Source organism: Amblyomma mixtum, chromosome 4 (assembly GCF_055824585.1).
Source record: "Amblyomma mixtum isolate Tamu chromosome 4, ASM5582458v1, whole genome shotgun sequence".
NCBI classification, from domain to species: domain Eukaryota; kingdom Metazoa; phylum Arthropoda; class Arachnida; order Ixodida; family Ixodidae; genus Amblyomma; species Amblyomma mixtum.
In genome coordinates, this window is record NC_143015.1 from 155702836 (window position 1) to 155724930 (window position 22095).

A 22095-nucleotide genomic window follows, 5' to 3' on the forward strand; every position below is an offset into this window, starting at 1 on the left:
GCTCACTGCGTTGCCCCTAACTTAAGCTGAACCCTCTTTGTTAGCCTCCACTTTTCTGCCCCATAGATGAGTACCTGTAAGATACAGCTGTTGTATACTTTTCTCTTGAGGGGTATTAGTAAACTGCCATTCATGACCTGAGAGAGCCTGCCATATGCGCTCCACCCGCTTCTTACCCTTCTAGTTATTTCCCTCCCATGATCCGGATCAGCTGTCAGTACCTGTCCTACATACATATTCTCTTACTACTTCCAGCACCTCGCCAGCCACCAATTGTGAACTGCTGTTCCCTTGCTAGGCTGTTGAACATTACTTTGGTTTTCTGCATGTTAATTTTTAGCCCCACCGTCCTGCTCTGCCTGTCTAATTCATTGATCATGCTTTGCAGTTCATGTCCTGAGCGACTTAGCAAGGCAATGTGATCAGTGAATCGCAGATTACTTAGGTATTCTCCATTAACTCTTATCCCCAAGTCTTCCCATTTAATACTATAAAACTATGTTGCCAGCTACATCCTGGTTGATGAGGAAGGAATCCCACACCCAGTTCTCTCAATTTTCGCAGCGCCTCCGGTGCCACATGCAAATGGCAGTAATTTGCTTCGAAGCTTGGTAATGCTACTGGACATGAAAGGCACTCTTCTTACTTTCTTGGCATTACTATCAGGCGCACTTTTCGGCTACATCAAACTCTTGCAAGTTTCTAGCTGCTCTACGCAAGACAATGACAAGCTTAAAGAGGGACCCTGAAATGGTTTTGATAGTCGTATTCTAGTGCAACAGACCTGTAGACTTGGTCTTTAAGTCCAGTCAAATTTGAAACCTCTGCGTGGACCCTATAATTTACAAATAATTTTCAAAAATCCCTGCACATAGTAGCTCGCAACACATTAGGGAGACACCTCACTGCTGACTCGTAGCTGCCCCTAGCCCGATGACATCAGTGGGCAGTCTGGGCAAGCCTTCTCAATAAGTGTTCCCAAGTGGCGTGGATGGGCAGGATGGGGGTGTAGAAGACTCGTCTACAACTTTAAGACACACCTGGGTGGAGCAGTATCATCAAAATGTCTAGTCACTCTGCTCCTTCTCTCATGTCTCGTAAGTCTTTCAAATTGGTTTTGTGAACAATAAAATCAGTCTGTTCAAAGTCTCCACGCTATAAGCACATCTCTTTATCCTGCAGCAAGGATGAAGTCCTCGCTAGAGGGTTATATGGGGCGCGGAGGGGTGCACTCCTGATCTCTTTTGTTTACATATAATTTTTTTCTCCCACACTGGTGTGTAGGAGTTGAGGGGGGCAAGGAGGAGTATCATTTTTATTCACAATAACTTCGGTGTTAACGAAGCTAGCTGAAGAATTTTTGAGGTGCTCAGATGAGTGCTGGAATACCGATCAATCGAGCGCTTTTCCTAACCTAAGTACTACCATTTCTTGGTCCCTTTAAACGTTGCCGAGAACAGCCAGCAACGTTCTGGAGGCATGAATTGCCACTTGGTGGAGACTGGGAGCAGTTTCTTTTTTACAATGAGGCATCTAAAGTGCACGGTCAATGTGGTGATGGCGTGTTGGGACACTACTTTTCTTCTTATTGGTCCCAAAATCTTTTGTGCGGCACTTCTGAAACACAAAGGGCGCATGAAAGCCATTTGTTGAGGTACTTTTATTTTGGAACTTCTACTCGTGTTTCCATATACCACAGCATCATTCCACAAGTTATGCCCCTGCTTTTGTTTTTTCCTTTAGGCACCCACTAAGTCAACCCTCACATTACATTTACATGTCTTTTTTTCTGGTTCATGCCCAAAAAGATGACACTCATGTTACAAACGTGGTCGCATTACATTTGAATAAATATGGTGAATGGAGAAGTTCTCCTAGCTCTTATTAACATTGTCATCATACTATTATTCTTGCCAGCCAAACTCAAAGCAGGAGTGGCACTGGACCGTGTGCTTGACGGTGTAAGAGACAACATGGACGGATCACTCAACCGGATCCATCTGCTCACAAGGCAAGACTTATACAATATTATGAGGGATTACAAGATCGGCCACCCCGAGCGTCTCCATGCGGACGACTACACCAGTGTTCGTCTGTGGGTGGACCAGATGGAAAAAGAAGCAGACAACCCTGTGATCTTCTTCAAACACCAGAGTGCTGAAGACGTCCCAGATACCTTAGAAAGGCAAGAAGGTGACCTACTCGACACTTCTGACTTTATGATGGTGCTGATGACGGAGCCACAGCAGCAGCTCCTGAAAAGCATTGGACCAGACCGTGTCTGCATAGACGGGACACATGGAACAACTGGTAAGCACTATAAATGCTTTGTCAGTATGAGCACAGAGCTAAAGGCACTGCCTACATATGCAGGTGGAAAAAGAGAAGGCTGAGCATAATATTGTATACTCCTGCAAAATAAAAATACATAAAAATGGGCAGGTGACCACTGGAAAACAAATGAAATTAAAAATATACAAGGTTTTGTCTAACAAATCAAAGTTTGTTTTGCAACAATGGGATTCGATATTGTATGATGACGAAAGATTTTAAGAGGAAATTCATGAAAACATGCTTCCACTCAAGAAGCTTCACCAAAAATATGCATTTCAGCTGGACAAGTGGCCTGAGCAATCCTGTTGATTTGTTAAAATTTGTTCAAGAGAATGGCAGACTTTCTGGAATGGCTGTTCAATCACACGACCTCACTCCAGGAGTTGGTGAGCCCTCCGAAAAACACAGCAGCCGCTACATGAGTACAGAAACAGTCTACATGGCCACATACAATTTTCTGGACTCCATGCTTTGGCACCGTCAAGCAGTGGCTAAAGCAAAAGGGCTCCCCTATGAAATATCAACTGTTAAGTTTTTGTGAAAAGCAATTCTTGTGATAAGCTGCAAGCTGCCGTCATCGGTGATCCAGATTAATGAAGCTACATAGTGGAGTCGAGTTCGCACGTGCCATGAGATACAGCAATTCTTTGGAGCTGAGGACATCGAGAAATTAAATGTGCTGAGAGAAATGTTGCAACAACTGTCTTTCTCACGTATTAACGCGATAGCTTTAAAGGTCCCGTTCAGCGGAAAACCCGGACTGAAAAAACCCTGATTGGTGAAAAGGGCAGTGAGGCAGAAAAGCGGTTTCGCTGATAAGAAATAACGCGGTCAAGTGGATCGAACTGCTGTCGTCTGGGTCCAGAGCCAAGCGCACTACCCCTACTCAACTGAGAAAAGTTTGTTCAGGGGGATAAACGAAGGCCTTCTATGAGCATCTCACAACAGAGTAGGCAAATTAGAGCACAGGAACATTTAATTACAGAACACTAATTAGATCACATTTAGGTTTACGGGGGTTTACCATCCCAAAGCGACTCAGGCTATGAGAGAGACCGTAGTGGAGGGCTCTGGAAATTTCCACCACCTGGGGTTCTTTAACATGCACTGACATCGCACAGTACCCGGGCCTCTAGAATTCTGCCTCCATGGGGAATGCGACCACCGTGGCCCGGATAGAACATGCGTCTTTTGGGTCAGCAGCGGAGTGCCATAACCACTGAGCCACCGCAGCGGATGCCACCAATCAGCTTTATTACAGACCATCATCCATATTAATTGTTCACTCTACTCTAGTCAGTAATCAGAGCGAACAATTAATATGGACGATCTGTAATAACGCAATATATCATGGCAACAAGCGTGTCGATGCCTACAAAAAGGTGCACCATGGGACCAAAATGGACTGTAGTGATTGTTCTAACGCTATTGTATCATACTCTTAAGACGAAGTTAAATCTTCCACATTTTCTGCTGCACACCGCAGTGAAAGAAATCTAAGAAAGCGCTTCTGCGAATGCAGCTATACTCACAGTGATGAACGAGAAGTGGTAATTGTCTTTTTGAGTGCAATTTAGAACGTGACTGTTAGGTGGCATTCTGTCAGGGCCCTACAGGTGGTGCACAGTGAATATATGTTCAGTAAAAGCACCCGTCAAACAATAATGGCATAACTATTTACCCCTGCTCTGAAAGGAAAACTTATTTCATCGTTACTCTATTCCACAGGCTATGACTTCCAACTCATCACGCTGCTGTGTGTGGATGAATTTGGGGCAGGATTTCCTGTCGCCTTCTGCATCACAAACAAAGTAGATCAAAAGGCGATGAAGATCTTCTTCACTGCCATCAAGAAGAAGATTGGTACATTAAAAGCTCGCGTATTTATGAGCGACGACGCACCAGCTTTTTACAACGCCTGGAGAGCCATCATGGGCGACGCTGACCAACGCCTGCTATGTGCTTGGCACATTGACAAGAATTGGAGAGAAGCAATTAAAAAACACATCAAAGGAAGTGAACTGCAAGCATTCACTTATAAGGTATGACTAACAAATGAGCAAGATCACACTAATAAGGAGCACAAGTACCAAATGCAAACATTAGAAAATCTGACAAATGATTAATAACAGTGACAACTTAAATATGAAACAAGCACATAATGTTAAGAGATATGGCCTGTAGCTGGGGGCATATGAGCCAGCTATGACATAAATATTGGCAGCAGCCAGTGACATGTGCCCCAGCTAAGGAAACCCTGAAACATGAAAATTGCATAATATATGCTGATATATGTTGATATTGGTATATGCTGAAGGGCCCTTCAATGAGGTGAGATACCCTATGCAACTCACACTGCACTTGTGCACACAGTCTCTTGACATCAAGTCTAGCCCATGCATAGTAGCAAGAGCTCCTGTGCTGCTTCTTGAAAAACAACATGAAGCTGATCATTAATTTGCTTTCCCTTTTCCTTCCATCCACATTTTCCAGGCACTAAGAACAGTCATGCAGGCGCGAACGAAGGAAGACTTTGAAAAGCTGATGGATGCATTCATGATGTGGTGTGATCAAGAGGACGACACAACCAATGGCCTAGGAAGATTCAAAGACTACTTCAGGGGCCACTACGGACAGCGGCCACAAGTTTGGGCAGCATGCTTCCGGACAGCAGCCGGAATAAATACCAACATGAGGCTTGAGGCGCTGCACAGAGTCCTCAAATATGTCTACCTCGATGGCAAACAAAACAAGAGAATTGACAAATTGGTTTCTGTACTGTTTAAACTAACCAGGGACAAAATTTTCGACCGCCTCATAAAATTTGCACGCAACAAGGATAGTCAATTTCAGAAGGAGACACGAGAGCGGCACAAAATTGGCCAATCAATTCCTCCCCACCATGTGACAAGTGCCGGCATCAAGCAGTGGCTGGTGCAATCCCAGACAACCCCAAGCACCAGCTATGTCGTGACTGAACTCCGAAGCGGGACCTGCAATGAGAAGTGTGCGTTCGCATGCCCAACATGCCACATCTGCGTGCACCACGTTACATGCTCGTGTACAGACAACACGATGCGAAGAAACCTATGCAAGCACATCCATGCTGTATTTAAAGGAGGTGCAGAAGAGGGCCCCAGAAACACACCATCACCAACTGAGGTATGTCAAGACAGTGCACAAAAACTCTGCAGTAGGCAAAAAATCATCCCTAAACTATTGCCACATGTAGAACGCATGACGACCTTTTTTCCTTGTAGGATAAACAACATTATTTCTGTAGCACACGCAATATGAATTTTTCAGCCATTTAAGCTGACCCCCAAAGCAAATTATTTCCTAGGAAAAGTTGTTGCCTAATTTTATGATGCTGAGAAAAATTCCTTTTTCTGAAAAGAAACTGTACAAGAGAATAATCACTACAATACAAATTCAAGTGGAAGGCAGTTATATTTCCATCAGTTCAGTAACATGATATGCTACCACAGCAGCAAAACTTGTTTCTTGCTCTATATGTACTAGCTGGCAGATGGCAGTGGGTGCATTACATACCTTTCCGAACATGTCAGACTGGAGGTGACAAAATTGCCCGTGCCAAGAGGCAAGCGATGAGAAAGACTATTCCAAGAATACTAGTCCGTCAGCTAGCGGGATATCTGAGGCCATATGAATTACCTAACTTGAGCGGACCTACCACAGTTTTACTATAGTCTGATACAACTCGAGAACAAAGCACCAAATGCCTTCAGAAGAGGCACTCCAACCAATTCCGCCGATGTTGTTAGCATGACAGGGTGGCAGATGAAAGGGGATTAACCATGGCTAAATTGTATTAACCTCAGCCTCATGAAAATAAGTTGATGAAATTGGCTGGGCAGCATCCTTTGAGGGGCATCTGCCACCTCATTCTTGAGTTTTACCAGACCGACACAAAATTATGGACACAGGTGCAGCACCTGGCAGACACGAAAAGTGAGGCAGCCATTAAAGGCGTACTTACTTTAAAAATGTCAAATAAGAAAAAGAAGTGCTAAACAATGCAGGAAAAGTAAATCTGTTACTGTACCTTAAAATTATCTGCCATGCTCCAGCTCCTGTTGAGACAATGTCCACATTGCAATGTCGTCTTTTTGTCTTACCTCATCAGGACCAAACTGCACAAGCAGAAGAGGACAGCCTGATGGAATCACTAAGATCCCTTGGCACATTGAAGGCAAAGGCAACGATGAAGACCCCAGCACGCTGCCTGCAGCTGTTGGATACCATTCGTGGTCATCTAGAAGAGACAGAACCGGATGAAGAGGTCATTACATGGCTTGAGCCACTATTGGAAAAAACTGCAGAGAGGCTGAATATCGGCTCAGCACACCTGCCACAGTCGCATGTACAAGCAAACAAAAAAATTGACCCACAGCGACGGTTTACTTCGACAAAACGCAAACGTGCAAGTGGGCAAGCACAAATGGCCAAGCCATCAAGGGCAGAACAAGAAGAAATCGAGGATACACTTATGGCACCAGGCACCTCCTCACATAAAGGCCCCGACCACACGTACTGCGCAAAGCCGCGCCCACATTGATGTAGACAGCTCGGGAACTCCAAACATTTACGACCTTGGTCATGGCGTTTTGCCAAGGTCTTGTTCTGCCAAAAAAGCTGATTTGTGGGATGAAGACGAAGTGTGGCAGGTGTGCTGCACACACTCGCGCGCACGAGAGAAGAGGAGGAAGTACAGAGAATACAGATCGGCTCAACCGTATGCTGCGTGTACTGCTTCTAAATTTCCAATTAACCCTTCTTACAATGCAACATATTTTGGAGACGGGGATGCTGTTTTAATTCAGGACCTTGACATGGACTGCTCACGGTCCGCATTGACCTTTTCTGGGCTTCAGCTGCCACCGCCCTTCCTGCCGACTCCTGGTCGTCCTGCCCTTCCATGGGAGCAATGGGAGCTGGCGTTCCGGAGTTACATGCTGGCCTTCGGTGCCTCTACTCTGGGCACGGACAGGAAGAAGGCCATCCTGTTGAACTGCATTGGGGCTAGAAGGTCAGCGCATTTTTTATACATTGGTGCCGCCGTTGTCCACTCCGGCGCCTACAGCTGCTGCATCGCACTCCGGTGACGAGGCGCCCCGCTCTTACAAATCTGAAGAGGCAATGTCCATCCTGGCGGAGCTTGGTTTGGTTTGGTTGGTTTCATGGGGTTTAACGTCCTAAAGCGACTAAGGCTATGAGAGACGCCGAGTGGAGGGCTCCGGAAATTTCGACCGCCTGGGGTTCTTTAACATGCACTGACATCGCACAGTACACGAGCCTCTGCATTACAAATCGTCCGTGAATGTAATCACCGCACATCATCGTTCCGCCTTCAAGTCCAGGCTCATCCATGTCTATTCTTTCTGAAGACCTGTATCGCCGATTCTTCGCTGATACTTTCCTGCTTAAATCAACTGCAGTTCAACTCTGACTATTCTAAGTCTCGGATTACAGTTCAAGGCTGTTTTGTTGCCACAGCAAAGTTCCATGACTGTATCGCCTGCATCCTGTTGCACGTTGTCTCGGGAGGAACACTCTGCTCGGTCTGGATTTCATTGCTGCCCTACAAATGAAGATCAAAAGTGCATCGTTGGAATGTCTTTCCATGACACCTGATACACCTCCATTACCTCCTGCGCTACGTCCACACTTCGAACATCTCTTCTCCAAGGAACTCTGGGTTGCCCGTGGCTACATGCACAAAGTCAGATTGCAGGATTCAGTTTCTTCTGTTGCTTGCAAGCTCCGACGGCTGCCGTTTGCCATTCAACAGCAAGTGTACGAGGAACTCCAAAGCTAAAAACATCACTGAACGGGTCGACGCTCCCACTTGGATTTCTCCGATAGTCGTTGCTCGGAAAAGGGATGGCTCCATCCAAACGTGTGTGGATTTGTGTGAGCCAAACAAGGCCATTGTGGATGACAGTTTTGCCTTCCCTCAAACGGAAGAACTTCTACATAGCTTGGCTGGGTCACAGCGTTTTTCAAAGTTGGACCTCGCCTCGGCTTACCATCAAGTACCACTCAGCCCGAGAGTCGGGAATTTACCACATTCATTACCCATGATGGCCTTGCTTCGGTGCCTTCGGCTTTTCAGAAGATGATGCACCTAATTCTAAAAGAAGGGTGTCCTCTTCTACATCGACGACATCATAGTCCATGGCACCACCCGACCGGAGCACACGACCAACCTTGGTGCTGTTCTCGAGCGCCTGTCCCAATCCGGACTCAAGCTACACCACAAATGTGTCTTCATGTTCTGAAGCTCACTTTCTTGGGGCACGATGTCAGCGGTGAAGTGCTGTTTCTGCTTTCTTCTGCCATCGAGGCAAATACGAAGGCTCCGGCTCCATCTTACATCGGTGAGCTCCGCGCCCTACTTCGTGGAAGCGACTCAGCCTTTGCTTGAACCGCTGCTGCAGATTCAAGCTTCTAACTACTGAAGCCCATGTTGACGTCATGCGACGTATTGCACTTTTTTGACCCTGCCCTTCCCGTGGTGTTAACGACTGACGCCTCCGGATATGGCCTTGGGGCGGTGCTTCAGCAAGACAACAGCCATTCCCTACAAATGTTGCCTTTGCCTCCCATACCTTGACACCCCAAGAAAGAAAGTACTCTGTTGGCGAACATGAGGCCCTAGCTTGCGTTTGGGCGTGCGAACGCTGGCACGTGTACTCGTGGGGCCGGCCTTCTGTTCTACGCACCGACCACAGTGCACTTATACTTATCACTTTGCTGTCGACGAAAGGAGCAGGACATCGGCCACTGTGAATTTCGCGTTGGTCAGCTCGCCTGTTGTGCAACTATACTGTAAAGTACCGTAAAGGCTACAACTATATTGTAGAGTACCGTAAAGGCTTGACAACTCTGTTGCGGATGCTCTGTCTCGCCTTCCCTTACCGACCACATCATGCAGTGAGCCAAATGAGTTCAGCGCAAGTGACGACAATTTCGTCTGCCTGCTATCCCCAGCTGTGACTTTCACAGAGATACAAGAGGCAACCATCATTTGCTCAAGCCATTCACTTTACATCTGCAACATGGCCGGACAAGAAATCCCTCCCGGAGAACCTCAGGCCATACTATCTCCTCTGCTCAGAGTTGCCCGTCGTGCAGGGCATCTTGTACCGAAGTGACAGACTCTTCGTTCACGAAAGTTTGCGGCGACGCCTCATGGACATCACACACGAGTCACACCCTGGAATCAGCCGCATGAACAGTCTGCTGCAAGAGCTCTACTGGTGGCCGCGAATGGACGACCACGTCGAAGAATTGGTACAGACGTGCGTCGTGTGCCAGTTCTGTGACAAGTCGGCTTGTCTGGTAGCAGCTCCTCTGCAACCTGTCGCCTTCCAAGAGAAACCTTTGGAGATAAGGTTGGCATTGATATCGTGGGGCCTTTCGACCAAGCTCCTGGTGGCTGCCGCTTCGCGATCACTCTCATGGATTATTATAGTAAGTGACCAGCGGTTTTCTTCGCTGATACCATCACAACTGAAACAATTCAACAATTTCAGCTAGGCCTTTTTGCTTGTGAGGGTTACTCTCAAGAGGTTGTGTCTGATCATGGACCACAATTCTCATCGGTGGCCGTGCAAAGTTTCCTCCGCAAACGGGGGATATGCCATTGATACTCGTCGGTGTATCACCCCCAAGCCAATGGACTTGCTGAACAATTCAATAGACTGCTCAAGTCATATTCAGCTGGCTCTGTGCAACGACGTGACCTACGCACAGCTATTGTGGACTACCTCGGTGTCTACCACAGTACGCCACAAGCCACGACAACAATTGCGCCAGCCGTCCTGCTTCATGGCCGGTTGCCCAAAACAAGACTTAATGTCGTAGGCCTGCCGGATCAGTGCTTCCCAGTGGATCCGACAAAACCACTTAAGCTATCGCGGCGGAGGCTTGAGGAGAAGCAAGAGTACAAGCGTAATGTGACTGCACCAGAGTGCTGCCGACCAGTCCAAGTTCCGGAACCGTTGTCTGGGGTTCTTCTTGGGATGCGCCTTCAACCCAGTTGATGTCAGCCCGGGCCCTTCATCGCACCTGGCTTCACCCGCTCCAGAACCGGCAGCCACTCTTCAACCCTCGTGTACATCAGCAGCGGCAACTGCGGCTTCACTTCCTGCGCCGCCTCGGAGGAGTACACGTCAAAAGAAGCAGCCCGCAAGGTTTGAAGACTATGTTCTATGTTAGGCTATGTTAGGCTACTAGCTAGGACCCTCACTAGAATTTCTTTTTGAAGTACGACGGAAATGTGATGAAGACGAAGTGTGGCAGATGCGCTGCACGCACTCGCGCGCATGAGAGAAGAGGAGGGAGAGAGAGAATACAGATCAGATCGACCGTATGCTGCTAGTACTGCTTCTTAATTTCTAATTAACCCTTCTTACGATGCAACATATTGGTTAGGTTTGATTTTTCTGGGGTTTAACGTCAAAACGATTCAGGCTATGAGGAACACTGTAGTAGAGGGGGGCTCCAGATAATTTCGACTGCCTTAGGTTCTTGTAACGTGCACTGACATCGCACAGTACACGCAGCTCAAGCATTCGCCTCCATCAAAATGCAACCGCCGAGGCCAGGATCGAACCCAGATATTTCGAGTCAGCAGCCGAACACCACAACCACTGAGACAGCACGGTGGCTTCAAGAAAGCTTATGCAAAATTCCAGCTAGTGCGAGTAATAAGTAAAAAAAAGGGCCAAAACATGACACAAGAAATGAGCCAGAATATGAAGGAAGGGGACACCAGAAATGACTTGAAAACAACGAAGAAGCAAATATGTAATGAGAACACTGACGTGGCTCAAAGGGTATGTTATGTGGCATAGTACATGGATTTTAAGATCCCAAAGTTGCACAAGGGCTATGAAAGACGCCATAGTGGAGGGCTGCAGAATAATTTAGACCACCTGGGGTTTTTAACGTGCATCGCGTCGTACTGCACATGGGTGCATTTTCCCAATATCAGCATGCCACCACCACAAGCTGGATTTGACCCCGCGATATTAGGCCCAGCAGCCAAAACGCCACAGTCACTAAGTGTTGTGGAGAGTCAAAGGGTTCGAGTAGCATACAGCATAAAAAAGCAACAAGCTTCACCGTGGTGTAACCATACTCAGTACAGTACCAGTGCCAAGAACTAACAAGGAGACCACCAACTATGCTCCGACTGTAGCCCAGGAAAGTCGGAGAAGGTTGGACTTTGCAATGGCTTCGAGAAGCGCACATCAACTGATTGTGGCACACATTCGCACGGTCTATGCTTGCTGCAGTACTTCCCACTCAAAGCTAAAATCTCTGACCCATACTCAGGCCCTGGGCAAGAGGATTGGCAGCTCTCTGGCAACATGTCGATGGTTGAAATTTCACCTGTGTCTCTCTTTGACTGTTGGTGCCAGTGTGTCTCTGTAGGCCAATAACGCAAGATAGGTGTTTCCAGTCTTCTTCAGCTGCCGTTTTATTGTTACTGGCTGCTCACTCTACTTTGCCGTTAGCATAGGGATGTGATAGGCTGCTTGTGATGTGGGTAAAGCCAGATGTCTTTGTGAATTTCACGCAATCCAAGCAAGAAAACTGAGGGCCTTTGTCCGAAACCACACTCACAGGAATGCCATGGCAAGTGAAAAAGCTCTTGAGATTGTTTAAGACAGCATGTGTTGTTGTGGAAACTAGAAGCACTATCTCCGGTACCAACAGTGGTAGTCCACACAGATGAGGTACTGCTTGCCACGAAGTTGGAAGAGATCTATGCCCATATTCCAAGCCAGTTTGGGAGTGGATGTTGGCAGGAGCGGCTCAGCATTTCGGTGGTGAGAGAGCTTGGCTGAGTTCAGTGGATAATACCAGCCAGCACGGGGACTGCATGACTCTGGTTCTGCAGCGCTCATTTCTTGGTACCCTTCATGCAGGAAAGCGAGAATTTCCCCTCTCATGGGTTTGGGCCATAACCAAGCGTGTTCCAAATAGCAAGCAGCCGTTGTTTCCAGATAGACTTGCTCAGCGCAGCCAGAATGGTGACAAAATACCGGGAAATTCGAGTTTTTCCGGCCATCCATGCGCGCAGAACCACAGAACATGTTGGCAAATTTCATATTCGTTTGGTGCTTTCTTGATCAGATCGAAGGCAGAATTTGAAGTCTGATGACAGCTTCCTGTACGTAGGCACTGACTTAGTCACAAGTACGCATTCCTGCTGCTGCAGGTTGCTAGTTACGGGTGCCACGGACAAAAGGTCGGCTGTTTCAAGGCTTCTTCCCTGGCACATACTGCGTCGTGTAGGTGAAGTGCGTAAAGCGCATGCGGAAGCATTGAATGCATGGCTGCAGCAAATCCAAAAGGCCTTTTAGAGAACGGTGAGCAAAGGCTGATGGTCAGTCTGGAATATTGTCATGAGGCCGCGGATATATTCTTCAAAGCCTTCAGCTGCCCAAGGTAGTGCTAGCGCTTCCTTTCTGCCATTGTTAGGGATTTCAAGGCGTATGCACCTGGGCATGTCCACGTCTTTTTGAGAAGATCTCAAACCAGCATGGTTTATTTTTTTAGCAAAATATCGAATCATCTGGCAAGGTCTCTGCACCATTCGCAAAACTCTGCAGACTCCGGCGATGTCTTTTGGCAGAGGAAGTGACTTTACTTCGACTTTTTTAGGGTCAGGACGGATGCCCTGGAGGTTGACACATCCCAGGAAAGTGACCTCATTAATGTTGAAAACACATTTTGTGCGGTGCAGGGTGAATCCCAAGAAAGCAAGTTGCTTCAAGCTGCTTGAAGTTGCGTCAAGATTTCGGTTGCGCTCCTCTTGGTCATGGCCGAAGAGTACAATGTTATCCATGCGAGCGAGTTTCAGACGTGTGCTTTTTGAAGGTATTCTGGCACTGACATAGTGCCAAAAAGAAGTCTTGTGAAACAGAACCGCCCTATGGGTGTATTAAAAGTGGTCAGCTCTTAGCATGGCGGAGAAAGAGGAATTTGGTGAAAGCCCAAGTTAGCATCAAGTTGAGAAAAAATTGTTGCCTCACCTAGCTAGCAATGCGAGTGACTATTAAACTGAACGAAGAGGAAAAGTTTATCAGAGGACCGATGAATTAAGGAGAGTGAAATCCACAGATCTGGACTCATCCTGCTGGCTTCATGACGGAAATGATCCCAGCACACCAGTCTGTAGGGCCTTCGACAGGACGAATAACCCTTTGCTCCCTCATCTTGTGTATTTCCTGCTCCACTGCCTTTCATAGTGGCATGGGAATCTGCATCACCGAGTATGGCAGAGCTGTTGGTGCTAGACAAGTGGTGTACTCGCCCAGCAACTGACCCAGTCCCCAGAGAAGTTCAGAGTAATGCTCATCAATGCGTTTGGCTGTGCACAGGAACTTCAACATGCCCAATGCTTCTACAGCAGATAATCCAAGGAGTGGATGCTTGAGATGTTTAATGACATACATGGCTTGCTCGAACCTTCACATTTTCCATGTGACAGCTGTGCCAGACATTTTCTGATCAGAAGTGCTTTCACCGCCTGCCCCGCCAAAGTCTCCTTTACTAGATAGAGGTCTCTTGGAACTACAGCGAAATTTGCAGGCACAATGGGGACTTGAGCCCCTTGTCGATATTCGCAACCAATAGAAATCTGTTCACGGCGACTTGCAGAAGCCCAATTTTCTAAGCAGCGGCTGGTCGATTAAGAGCACCCAAGAAATGCAGAGGTTTTTTACTCAAGTACTGAGACGTCCTTAGACAAACTTTCTGTAGACACCAGCATAGTGTCCCTTATTCTTGTATGTTGAGCATTTCTGAGATTTAGCCAAACACGAAGGCCAAGGGTGAGGCATTCCCCCACAGCAGCAGCAAGATTGCCTGCTCGTCTTCGTGAAGCTGGCTGGTCGTGTACAACTTTTTCCTTTCTCGTGTTTCGTGCTAGCGACAGCATCCAAAGCAGTACTATCCGTCTTGACCAATGGGCCTCCTCCACAACTTGAAGCAACTGTTGATGATGCACTGATTCCTTCTGTCAAGCCTTGGAGAGTGCTTTGACGAGGGTGAGGCTGGTATCTAGCTGGAATACTTCCAAAAGTCTTGTCACAGAGACCCAAAATGAAATAGTCAGGGATGAGTTGATCCCGCAGTTCACCATAATCTAACCAGTCAGGCATGTTGTGAAGCACAGAGATGGACTGTCTCTGTGGGCTCCTGCTCACACTAGTCAAAGCACGCTGAATTGTTGATTACATTCTTCAAACGCAGTGTCAGCGAAGCTTTCCCTTGAAGAGGTCGTAGTTCTTCGTGTCTCCAGCGGAGAGTGAGAATGTGTTGAACATCTGTCCGGCTTGGCAGCCCATCACGCAGTGTAAAGTTTACGCCTGCATCTCCTGGTCTCGCCTGTTGAGACTGGATGCGTGGCGGTAATTTTCGAAGTCCAGTATCCGGGCTGGACATTCCAATGCCCAGTCAAACATGAATGCTGTGGGCAGCTTCAGTGTAAAGCCCAAAAAACTGACAGTTGCTGCCTCAACCATTACGGTGGCTTCAGACTGCTAACAACAGCAAGAATCTCTTCAGGTACCACAGCATCCCACTTCTGAAATGTCGAGAGTTGGGAGCTAGTGTGCAGAATGACTGTCCAGAGGGCTTGCTGGAATCAAAAAAAACATTCTTGAGACTAACAGGCAAGTGCACGCTCGCTCTTTGACCTGAGCCGGGAGAGGATGGCGCACTCTCCCATTCACATTAGAAGGCACTTGGATGCGAGACTGGACAGCGCCATACCACACTGCCAGCACTCCTGATGTTACACGCCACCTCAGACCTCAAGCAGTACAGGACCACAAAATGGAACGAGTCCATTGAAAGGTGACGCTGCACCTTGTGCCATGTCCCTGAACATACTGTCACAACTTTCTGTTCATTTTGATGCCCGTTTTTCTGTAGATATTGGTGATTAGAGTTTATTCTATGTTTACTGTTCTCATGTCAATTGATCTGTTACTTTTAATGAGTGTTGTCCTCATTCATCATGTAGCCGCATTGCACAACTTTGTTCATTCCTTTGATACCAGTTTTTCTGTTCATATTGAGTTTATTCTATGTTTACTGTTCTCATGTCAACTTATTTGCTACTCTTAATGTGTGTTGTCCTCACTCATCACGCAGGCACATTGCACATTATGCAATGAATTGCTGATGTCTGTGAACTGACTGCAATGGGACTTAAGAATATTTCTGCTGCATTATGCAACTCTATGCAAGTGCCATGACTGTATGAATTGGAAGACTGGTTCTGGTGGTGGTCAACACTGTTCGAGGGGGTATGCATCTCCTTAGAAGTGCATAGCAGTGAGCGTGTTACAATGAAATTTAGTTCTGAAAGGAAGTTCGGAAGCCTGTAACTATATTACCTGCGAGCCTCAACTTGCAGATGGCCCTAGGCCACAGAAGAAAAAAATCATGCTGATGACTTATGGACGCTGACAGAGGCAAAGTGGATTCGAGCTGTGGTTTGAGCAGTTCATAAATGCGCCAAAAAGTAGCCAGGGAGCCAACCTGAAATTTTCATTCCCAGAAGGGGTCATAAAAGTAGACAACTTGGCGTAAATAAACCACCAAGGCAGTCCTATTTGTGGGTCAAATACAGTAAAAAGAAAATAGGATGAGATACCTGTATGTTCTGCATGGAGGTGTTGCAGGTGCATGCAAAAAGAATCGAACGCTAAAAGTATAACAGCATATGACCTAAAATGTGCTTGAAAAGCTCAGTCAACACGTCTGTGGGTGGTAAACAGCAATGGTGTGGCTTCCAATGTTGCATTCACAGAGCAGACCTTGAATGAACTCCAGTACTAATGCATATCCCATATTACAAGTCTAATGTGCACAGTGATGAAGAATCAAAGGCTGAATGTCCTGAGTGAACATAATAGGGGCACAGCCTCTTCAGTAATCCATGGTTAATGGGTGCAAAAAAGACGAAGACAGCGGAGAAAACAACACGACAAAAGCCCTCAAATTTGAGAACATCACTTTTCTTTTTTGACACCATAACCAATTCACGCGCGAGTTAAGGAAGCATATTACATGGCAAAATCAATTGACACGGACATCAGCACCCCTGCAGTAACCGTAACAAACGATAAAAAAGCTTTCCTTGATGGCACTTAATTTTGCCTCATGCAATTTTTTTGTGCTGATGTTTACTACTGTACTTTAGGATCTTTTGTTGATGCACTGGTAACCCAATAATGACTAGCATTCCCAGTGTGGCTTCATTGAATTTTAGTTCCTTGTTCACTGCGTACTTTGCCTTCTTTGTGCATATAATGCTGTTTATTAATGCGAAAGCATTTCTAGGCTATGTAGGCGGTTTCGTGTCACCAAAACGTTTCCGCAGCAGTTATGACGCTCTCAGAGGAGGTAGCCTCAAACAAGTGGTTGTGATCGAGAGATGACTGTGTGAGGATGCTGCGCAAAAAAAAATTATGTCCATACGATGATTACTTAATTAGAGCCAAAATGTCGGAAAAAACGTCGAAATAAAGCGGACAACGCTATAGTGAGTAAACAGGAAAACAGCCGTGGACAGCAAAATAGTGGAAAATAGACAAAGGAGTGAAAGGAAAGTTTGAAATGAATTGAAATGTGTTCGATGAGTGATAATTAACTGAACAAAAAGTTTCATTCACATAGATTAATTAATTATGAGAGAAAACCCATTGGATGATTGAATAGGCTGGACGGGGATACAGTAAGTGGATGGGAAAGCAACCACAGTGCCAAATTTGAAAAACCAAAACGGTTGATTGAGATAAAAGAAGGTATAATGAGAGTGAAATAATCTATGTTAATTAATAATTATGCTAATTCAGTAGTTGAATTAACAAACAAAAAGAAAATGTTAGAGAGGCAAAGAGAGGTGACGAGTTCCAAGGAGGCGTCAATGCTCTCGCATCCTCCCAATGCGGGTGCCGTAGTGATCTGCAATTTTTTTTCTGGATAAACACTCATTTGAGAGTGAGCGCTTATGTCGTGTTGTCTTTTCCTCCGCCGATTTTTAGGCTCGTTAACCATGAATACATACTAACTAGACCAACTTCTCATGTTAACGCTTTCTAGTAATGACTGCAGGCAGTGCTATCAATCATGTCCGAAGCCTCAAACCCCCAAATCTCCCATAGCTAGCCCGCAGAACCTCAGGATCACTACTCTCGTTACACCAACACACTCCTTGCACCTCCACAATTACGTCCTATATAGCTGTGCAATGGTCTAATCAAATAATAGAAGGCTATATTGTCCATGTTCACTTCCCTAAAGTGCTGGAACAACCAGCACTCTTGGAGTTTGAGCACAGTGTTTGTTCCATCAGGGTGCCAGTTTGTCTGCAATGCTGCAGTGTTGCTGAGAGTGTGAAAATTGTATACAGCAATGGCCAACGCAGCAAACTCACTTGAGCCTGCTGCCTTTACTGCCGATTAAGTGAAACAGAGAGCATCTTGAAAGTCTTCTTCAGTGTATGTCGCCATAATCTAGTATCTATGGGCCCCTACTTCGCTCTGAACCTTCCTCCAGCTTGAAGACGCCATTTTACTCAGACAGCCAGAGCCTGGCCCAGTACTGTGTAGCACTCAGTGCCAGCCTGCAGAGAGTTAATGCTCTAGAAAATTAGGCAGAGTGCTGAATCGGCTACTGCGTGTTTGGCTGTGTAAGAGAAGATGTGCTTGGTGTGCATGACTCTGAAAGTGAGGAGAAAGCTAGATTTCGGAAATCAGACAGACACCTGTCCGGACCTTACACGAGTCAAGAATGCTGCAAACCCAAGCTGGATCAACACCAACCGACACCTGGGCAGTCACCATTATATCGTACCCATGAGCCTAACCACCGACAGATTAAGAGGAAGATCGGCAGCGCTCCTTACGAACTGGCACAAATGGCAGCAGTCCCAAAACCCTTGAGACAACCCTATCACCGACAGAGGAATGAACCCAAAACATCAAGAACGGCCTAACTCGCTTCACTAAGGAAATCCAAACGACCGATGACTGCTCTGCAGTGAACCCACACCTTCTACATCTTTGGGAAGCACAGTGATCTCCCACGAAGAGGTGGAAGAAACAGAAAATCGCATTCTTCGACTTCGCATAGAGCAAATAAACACTTGGGTGTGCACTCTCACCCTATACATGCACTCTAAGTCGCCAGAATTTGAATTGATTATGCACCAACCTCCAAAACAACCTCGGGGTGTCCAAGTGGTGGCACTTGTTAAGAGCCCTCGCTGACCCCGCTCAAAGCAAGTCGGGATCTCGTGACAGAATGAACAAGATCATCCATTTATCCATGGGCACAATGAGGAGATCCCTGACAGGGTGCAGCACAAATATTTATGCACTGATCTGCTAACAACCCATCCAGAATGCACGTGACTCCCTAACGAAGAACTCTACGCCGTAATCACTGTAAAGGAGGTTAGAGCGGAGCTTGCTTTCATGAGACTGAACACCGCACCAGGACCAGATAAAATCACTTTCCGAATGCTTTATAATCTCCCTGACGACCAGATCATATCCCTCATAAGCTACTTCAACACACACCATTGGAACAAAGGCAGACTCCCAACATCATGGAAATTGCAAACCCAACAAACCCCTCCCCCTTGAAAATCGACGACTAATTTACCTGACCTCCTGCCTCGGCTAACTCTTCAAGAAAGTCATCGCGAACAGATTGTCCAGACACCTGGAGAAGAATGGCCTGCTGCCAACCATGCAGTTTGCTTTCTGGCCCAACCTATCGATGCAGGATGCCTTCCTTCATCTTTGCAAGGACATATCGAAGAGCCTACCATACACCAGACAAGTGCCATCCTGGTACTGGACCTGCAGGGAGCATTTAATAATATACTCCACTTAGGGGTCCTCGGTGGGCTGATGGACAGCAACTGCGGAGCCAAGACTAACAATTACATCAGAGACTTTCTAACCTTGAGACAGGCAGTCTTCAACCTAGGATCCCTCCAGTCCAAGCCCATCACTCTGAGCACACGAAGGACTCCCCAGGGGGCAGTGTTATGCCCCTTGCTATTCAACTTAGCAATGAAGGAGTTGCCCGTTGAGCTGGAGAAGATCCCCAGCACCCACCACGCGATTTACGTGGATGACATCATGGTTTGGTGCCACAAGAGGAGCGATGCAGAGGTGGAACTGCGCCTTCAAGTGGCGGAATATGCTGTCCATCAGTATGCGAGGGCCTGGGGGCTCCAATGCACACCGGACAAGCCCGATTTCAAGAACATAGGACAGCCCATTCCCACAAACAAAGATATACAAAGACGGACAAGAGGTACTAAGACCAACCGAAGCCAAAATTCTCAGGCAACACATACCACAGGAAAGACAGAACACCTTGACCATCAACAAACTCACGAAGACAACACACCAAATTATAAGAATACTCTGCCGAATCAGGAACAAGAACCACGGGCTAAAGGAGGCAGAGGCGGTCCATCTTGTCCAAGACATCGTGGTATCACATCTAACCTACGGGACTGTGTACCTTCACGTTTCCCAAATAGAAGAGACAAAGCTAGAGGCTCTCGTCAGGATGACCTACAAGACGGCACTGGGCCTTCCCAAGTCAACATCAACGACCAGACTAATGTCTCTTGGAATTCACAACACACTCCAAGAGATCTGGGAGGCTCAGAGAACAGCCCAACTAAACTACCTTACAACCATCAAGACAGGCCACCTACTACTCGATAAAATCCATCCGGCACTGCCTTACACCATCGACCAAACCTCCATTGACAACACACAAGAGAAAAGATCTTTCCGATCCACAGACACATGCATCCACAATTCAACATACAAAAAAGAAACACCACGGAAGAAGTCCTTGGAAGAAAGTGGGACGACCATACGGACACTCTACATGTACACTGCCAGCCCTCAATGCCGAAGGATGACCCTGGCTGTTGTCAACCCACAGGGGCATCTGATTAACCCCGCATCCATCAAAACTACGAACCCCACTCTTGAAGAGGAGGCAGCCACAGCGTTTGCGCTAGCTACCAGACCCAACTCAAACATCCTAACAGACACCTATAATGCCTGCAGGAACCTTGCGAAAGAACAAGTACACCAGACTACACTGTCAATACTGAACAAGCACCCACATAACAAGGCCAACATTACTTGGTTCCCCAGCCACATGGACGAGACGGGAGGGAATGCCACTGCTCACACGCATACCCAAGCGCTTCTCCTCCGGGCCTCTACCACATCTGATGAGACCGCGGAACGCAATCCACAGCCAGTGACCACTTACAAGGAATACCTTCAACACTAGAGGTTGGCGAGGTGCACATACCCTATGCTACACGAAGACGTAAGCAAGGCTGAGGAACACACACTCAGACACCTTCAAACGAATACCTTTATAATACTCATCAAACTAAACATTTGGTATCCCGTGCTCCATAAACCGCAATGCCCACACTGTGGAGAAATAGCCTCGACTTATCACATGGTGTGGGCTTGCCAACTAAATCCTGCTGTCGACCCTATAACAAACCCAGGCCCGGGGCAATGGGAGGCCATTCCGCACAGCGGAGACCCTGATCACCAGCATGGACTGTCACGCAGGGCCCTCGTTGCCGCGCAAGCCAGTGGACTGCCCAAATAGACGGCCCACCCAAAAGACCTTGAATCTTGTTCAGCAATAACGAAGCCTTCCTCCTGCTCCTGGCAAAGAAAATATGGCAAACTGTCATCAGAAGATTGAGACCAAGACTGAGAGACCGTGATATATTGTTGGCATATTGAATAGAAGATGTGTAGAAGTCTATGTGGGAATTAGATCATCCATATTCCGTGATTAGGCACATACCGGCTACAGAAATAGTCTCACGTAATCTCACTGACCTCTTACTTGTTACGAGCTGCATCCTTACTCAATCCACATAAAATGGTTGCGCTTTGTGCTAGATTTCAGTTATTACCATAGTGGAGTGCAAGCTCACCTATTAGTGTCCAATCGGCACCATCACGCCTAATAACAGTGGTCAGATGTTCATTATCTAGTAAATTGCTTTAACACTACAGAATTGAGCACAATAATCTTAAGCTCTGGTAGTGATGATGAGAGTGCAGAATGCCTGCTTGAAACTGGGCAGTAAAGGATATTCTCCCTTTGACAATGGGCTTGCGTGGACGATAGTTACTTGCTATGAGGTCCTCATATGTTGATGTTGGATTTAGAAACACTGTGCACATGCACACTGTACCCTCACAGCAGTCATAAATTATGCAGTGGTAAAGAGAAATGGAGGTGTCAGAACAGCTCATTAAAGGTTATCTGCTCTTGGAAGGTGGCCTCATCTGAATATAGAAGGGAAGCCGAGCTGCAGGGCTCAGAAGCAGACCCTTTGGGTTGTATACTTTCGACAAAGACTGCACATGCCCTCATAAACATAGCAATGTTCAGAAGGTTTCCACCAAAAGCACAAACTACAATGTAGAAGAACGGAAACTTGGGCGAGCTGGTATAGGTGCATATTGAGTGAAAAAAATCGTTTGTGTTTTCCTTGTTCTTTCAATCTTTCATCCAGTTGCACTGTTTAACCCAAAATGCAATATACAAATGACAAAGACATTTCAATGTTCATTGAAGACCTTGCCAAGACATTTCAGCTATATCAATCGGAACTGAGTTTAG

The 22095-nt window shown here is 46.7% G+C and overlaps 2 protein-coding genes across 9 annotated transcripts in view; one reads left to right on the forward strand and one right to left on the reverse strand.

Moving 5' to 3' along the window:
• Nucleotides 1-22095, reverse strand: part of LOC149348881 (uncharacterized) — a 36829-nt gene that overhangs the window by 11620 nt on the left and 3114 nt on the right. For 4 of the 8 annotated variants that reach the window (XM_089540995.1, XM_089540994.1, XM_089540992.1 and 1 more), the window contains exons 2-4: nt 21004-21122; nt 6474-6610; nt 2203-2281 (exon numbers count right to left, since the gene is read on the reverse strand). In XM_089540995.1, coding sequence (XP_089397121.1) covers nt 2203-2281; nt 6474-6610; nt 21004-21122 — 335 coding nt within the window. The other 4 variants (XM_089540998.1, XM_089540999.1, XM_089540997.1 and 1 more) reach the window with 4 other exon arrangements.
• On the forward strand, nt 4036-5632 carry LOC149348882 (uncharacterized). The gene is made up of 2 exons (XM_089541003.1): nt 4036-4376; nt 4828-5632. Exons 1-2 carry the CDS (start codon nt 4161-4163, stop codon nt 5629-5631), a joined length of 1020 nt encoding a protein of 339 aa, XP_089397129.1. The 5' UTR covers nt 4036-4160; the 3' UTR covers nt 5632.

Coding starts and splice junctions, on each gene's coding strand:
- LOC149348882 (XM_089541003.1), top strand. CDS start 4,161: ATGAAGATCTTCTTCACTGCCATCAAGAAGAAGATTGGTACATTAAAA. Junction 4,377..4,827: donor TGCAAGCATTCACTTATAAG/GTATGACTAACA, acceptor CACATTTTCCAG/GCACTAAGAACAGTCATGCA.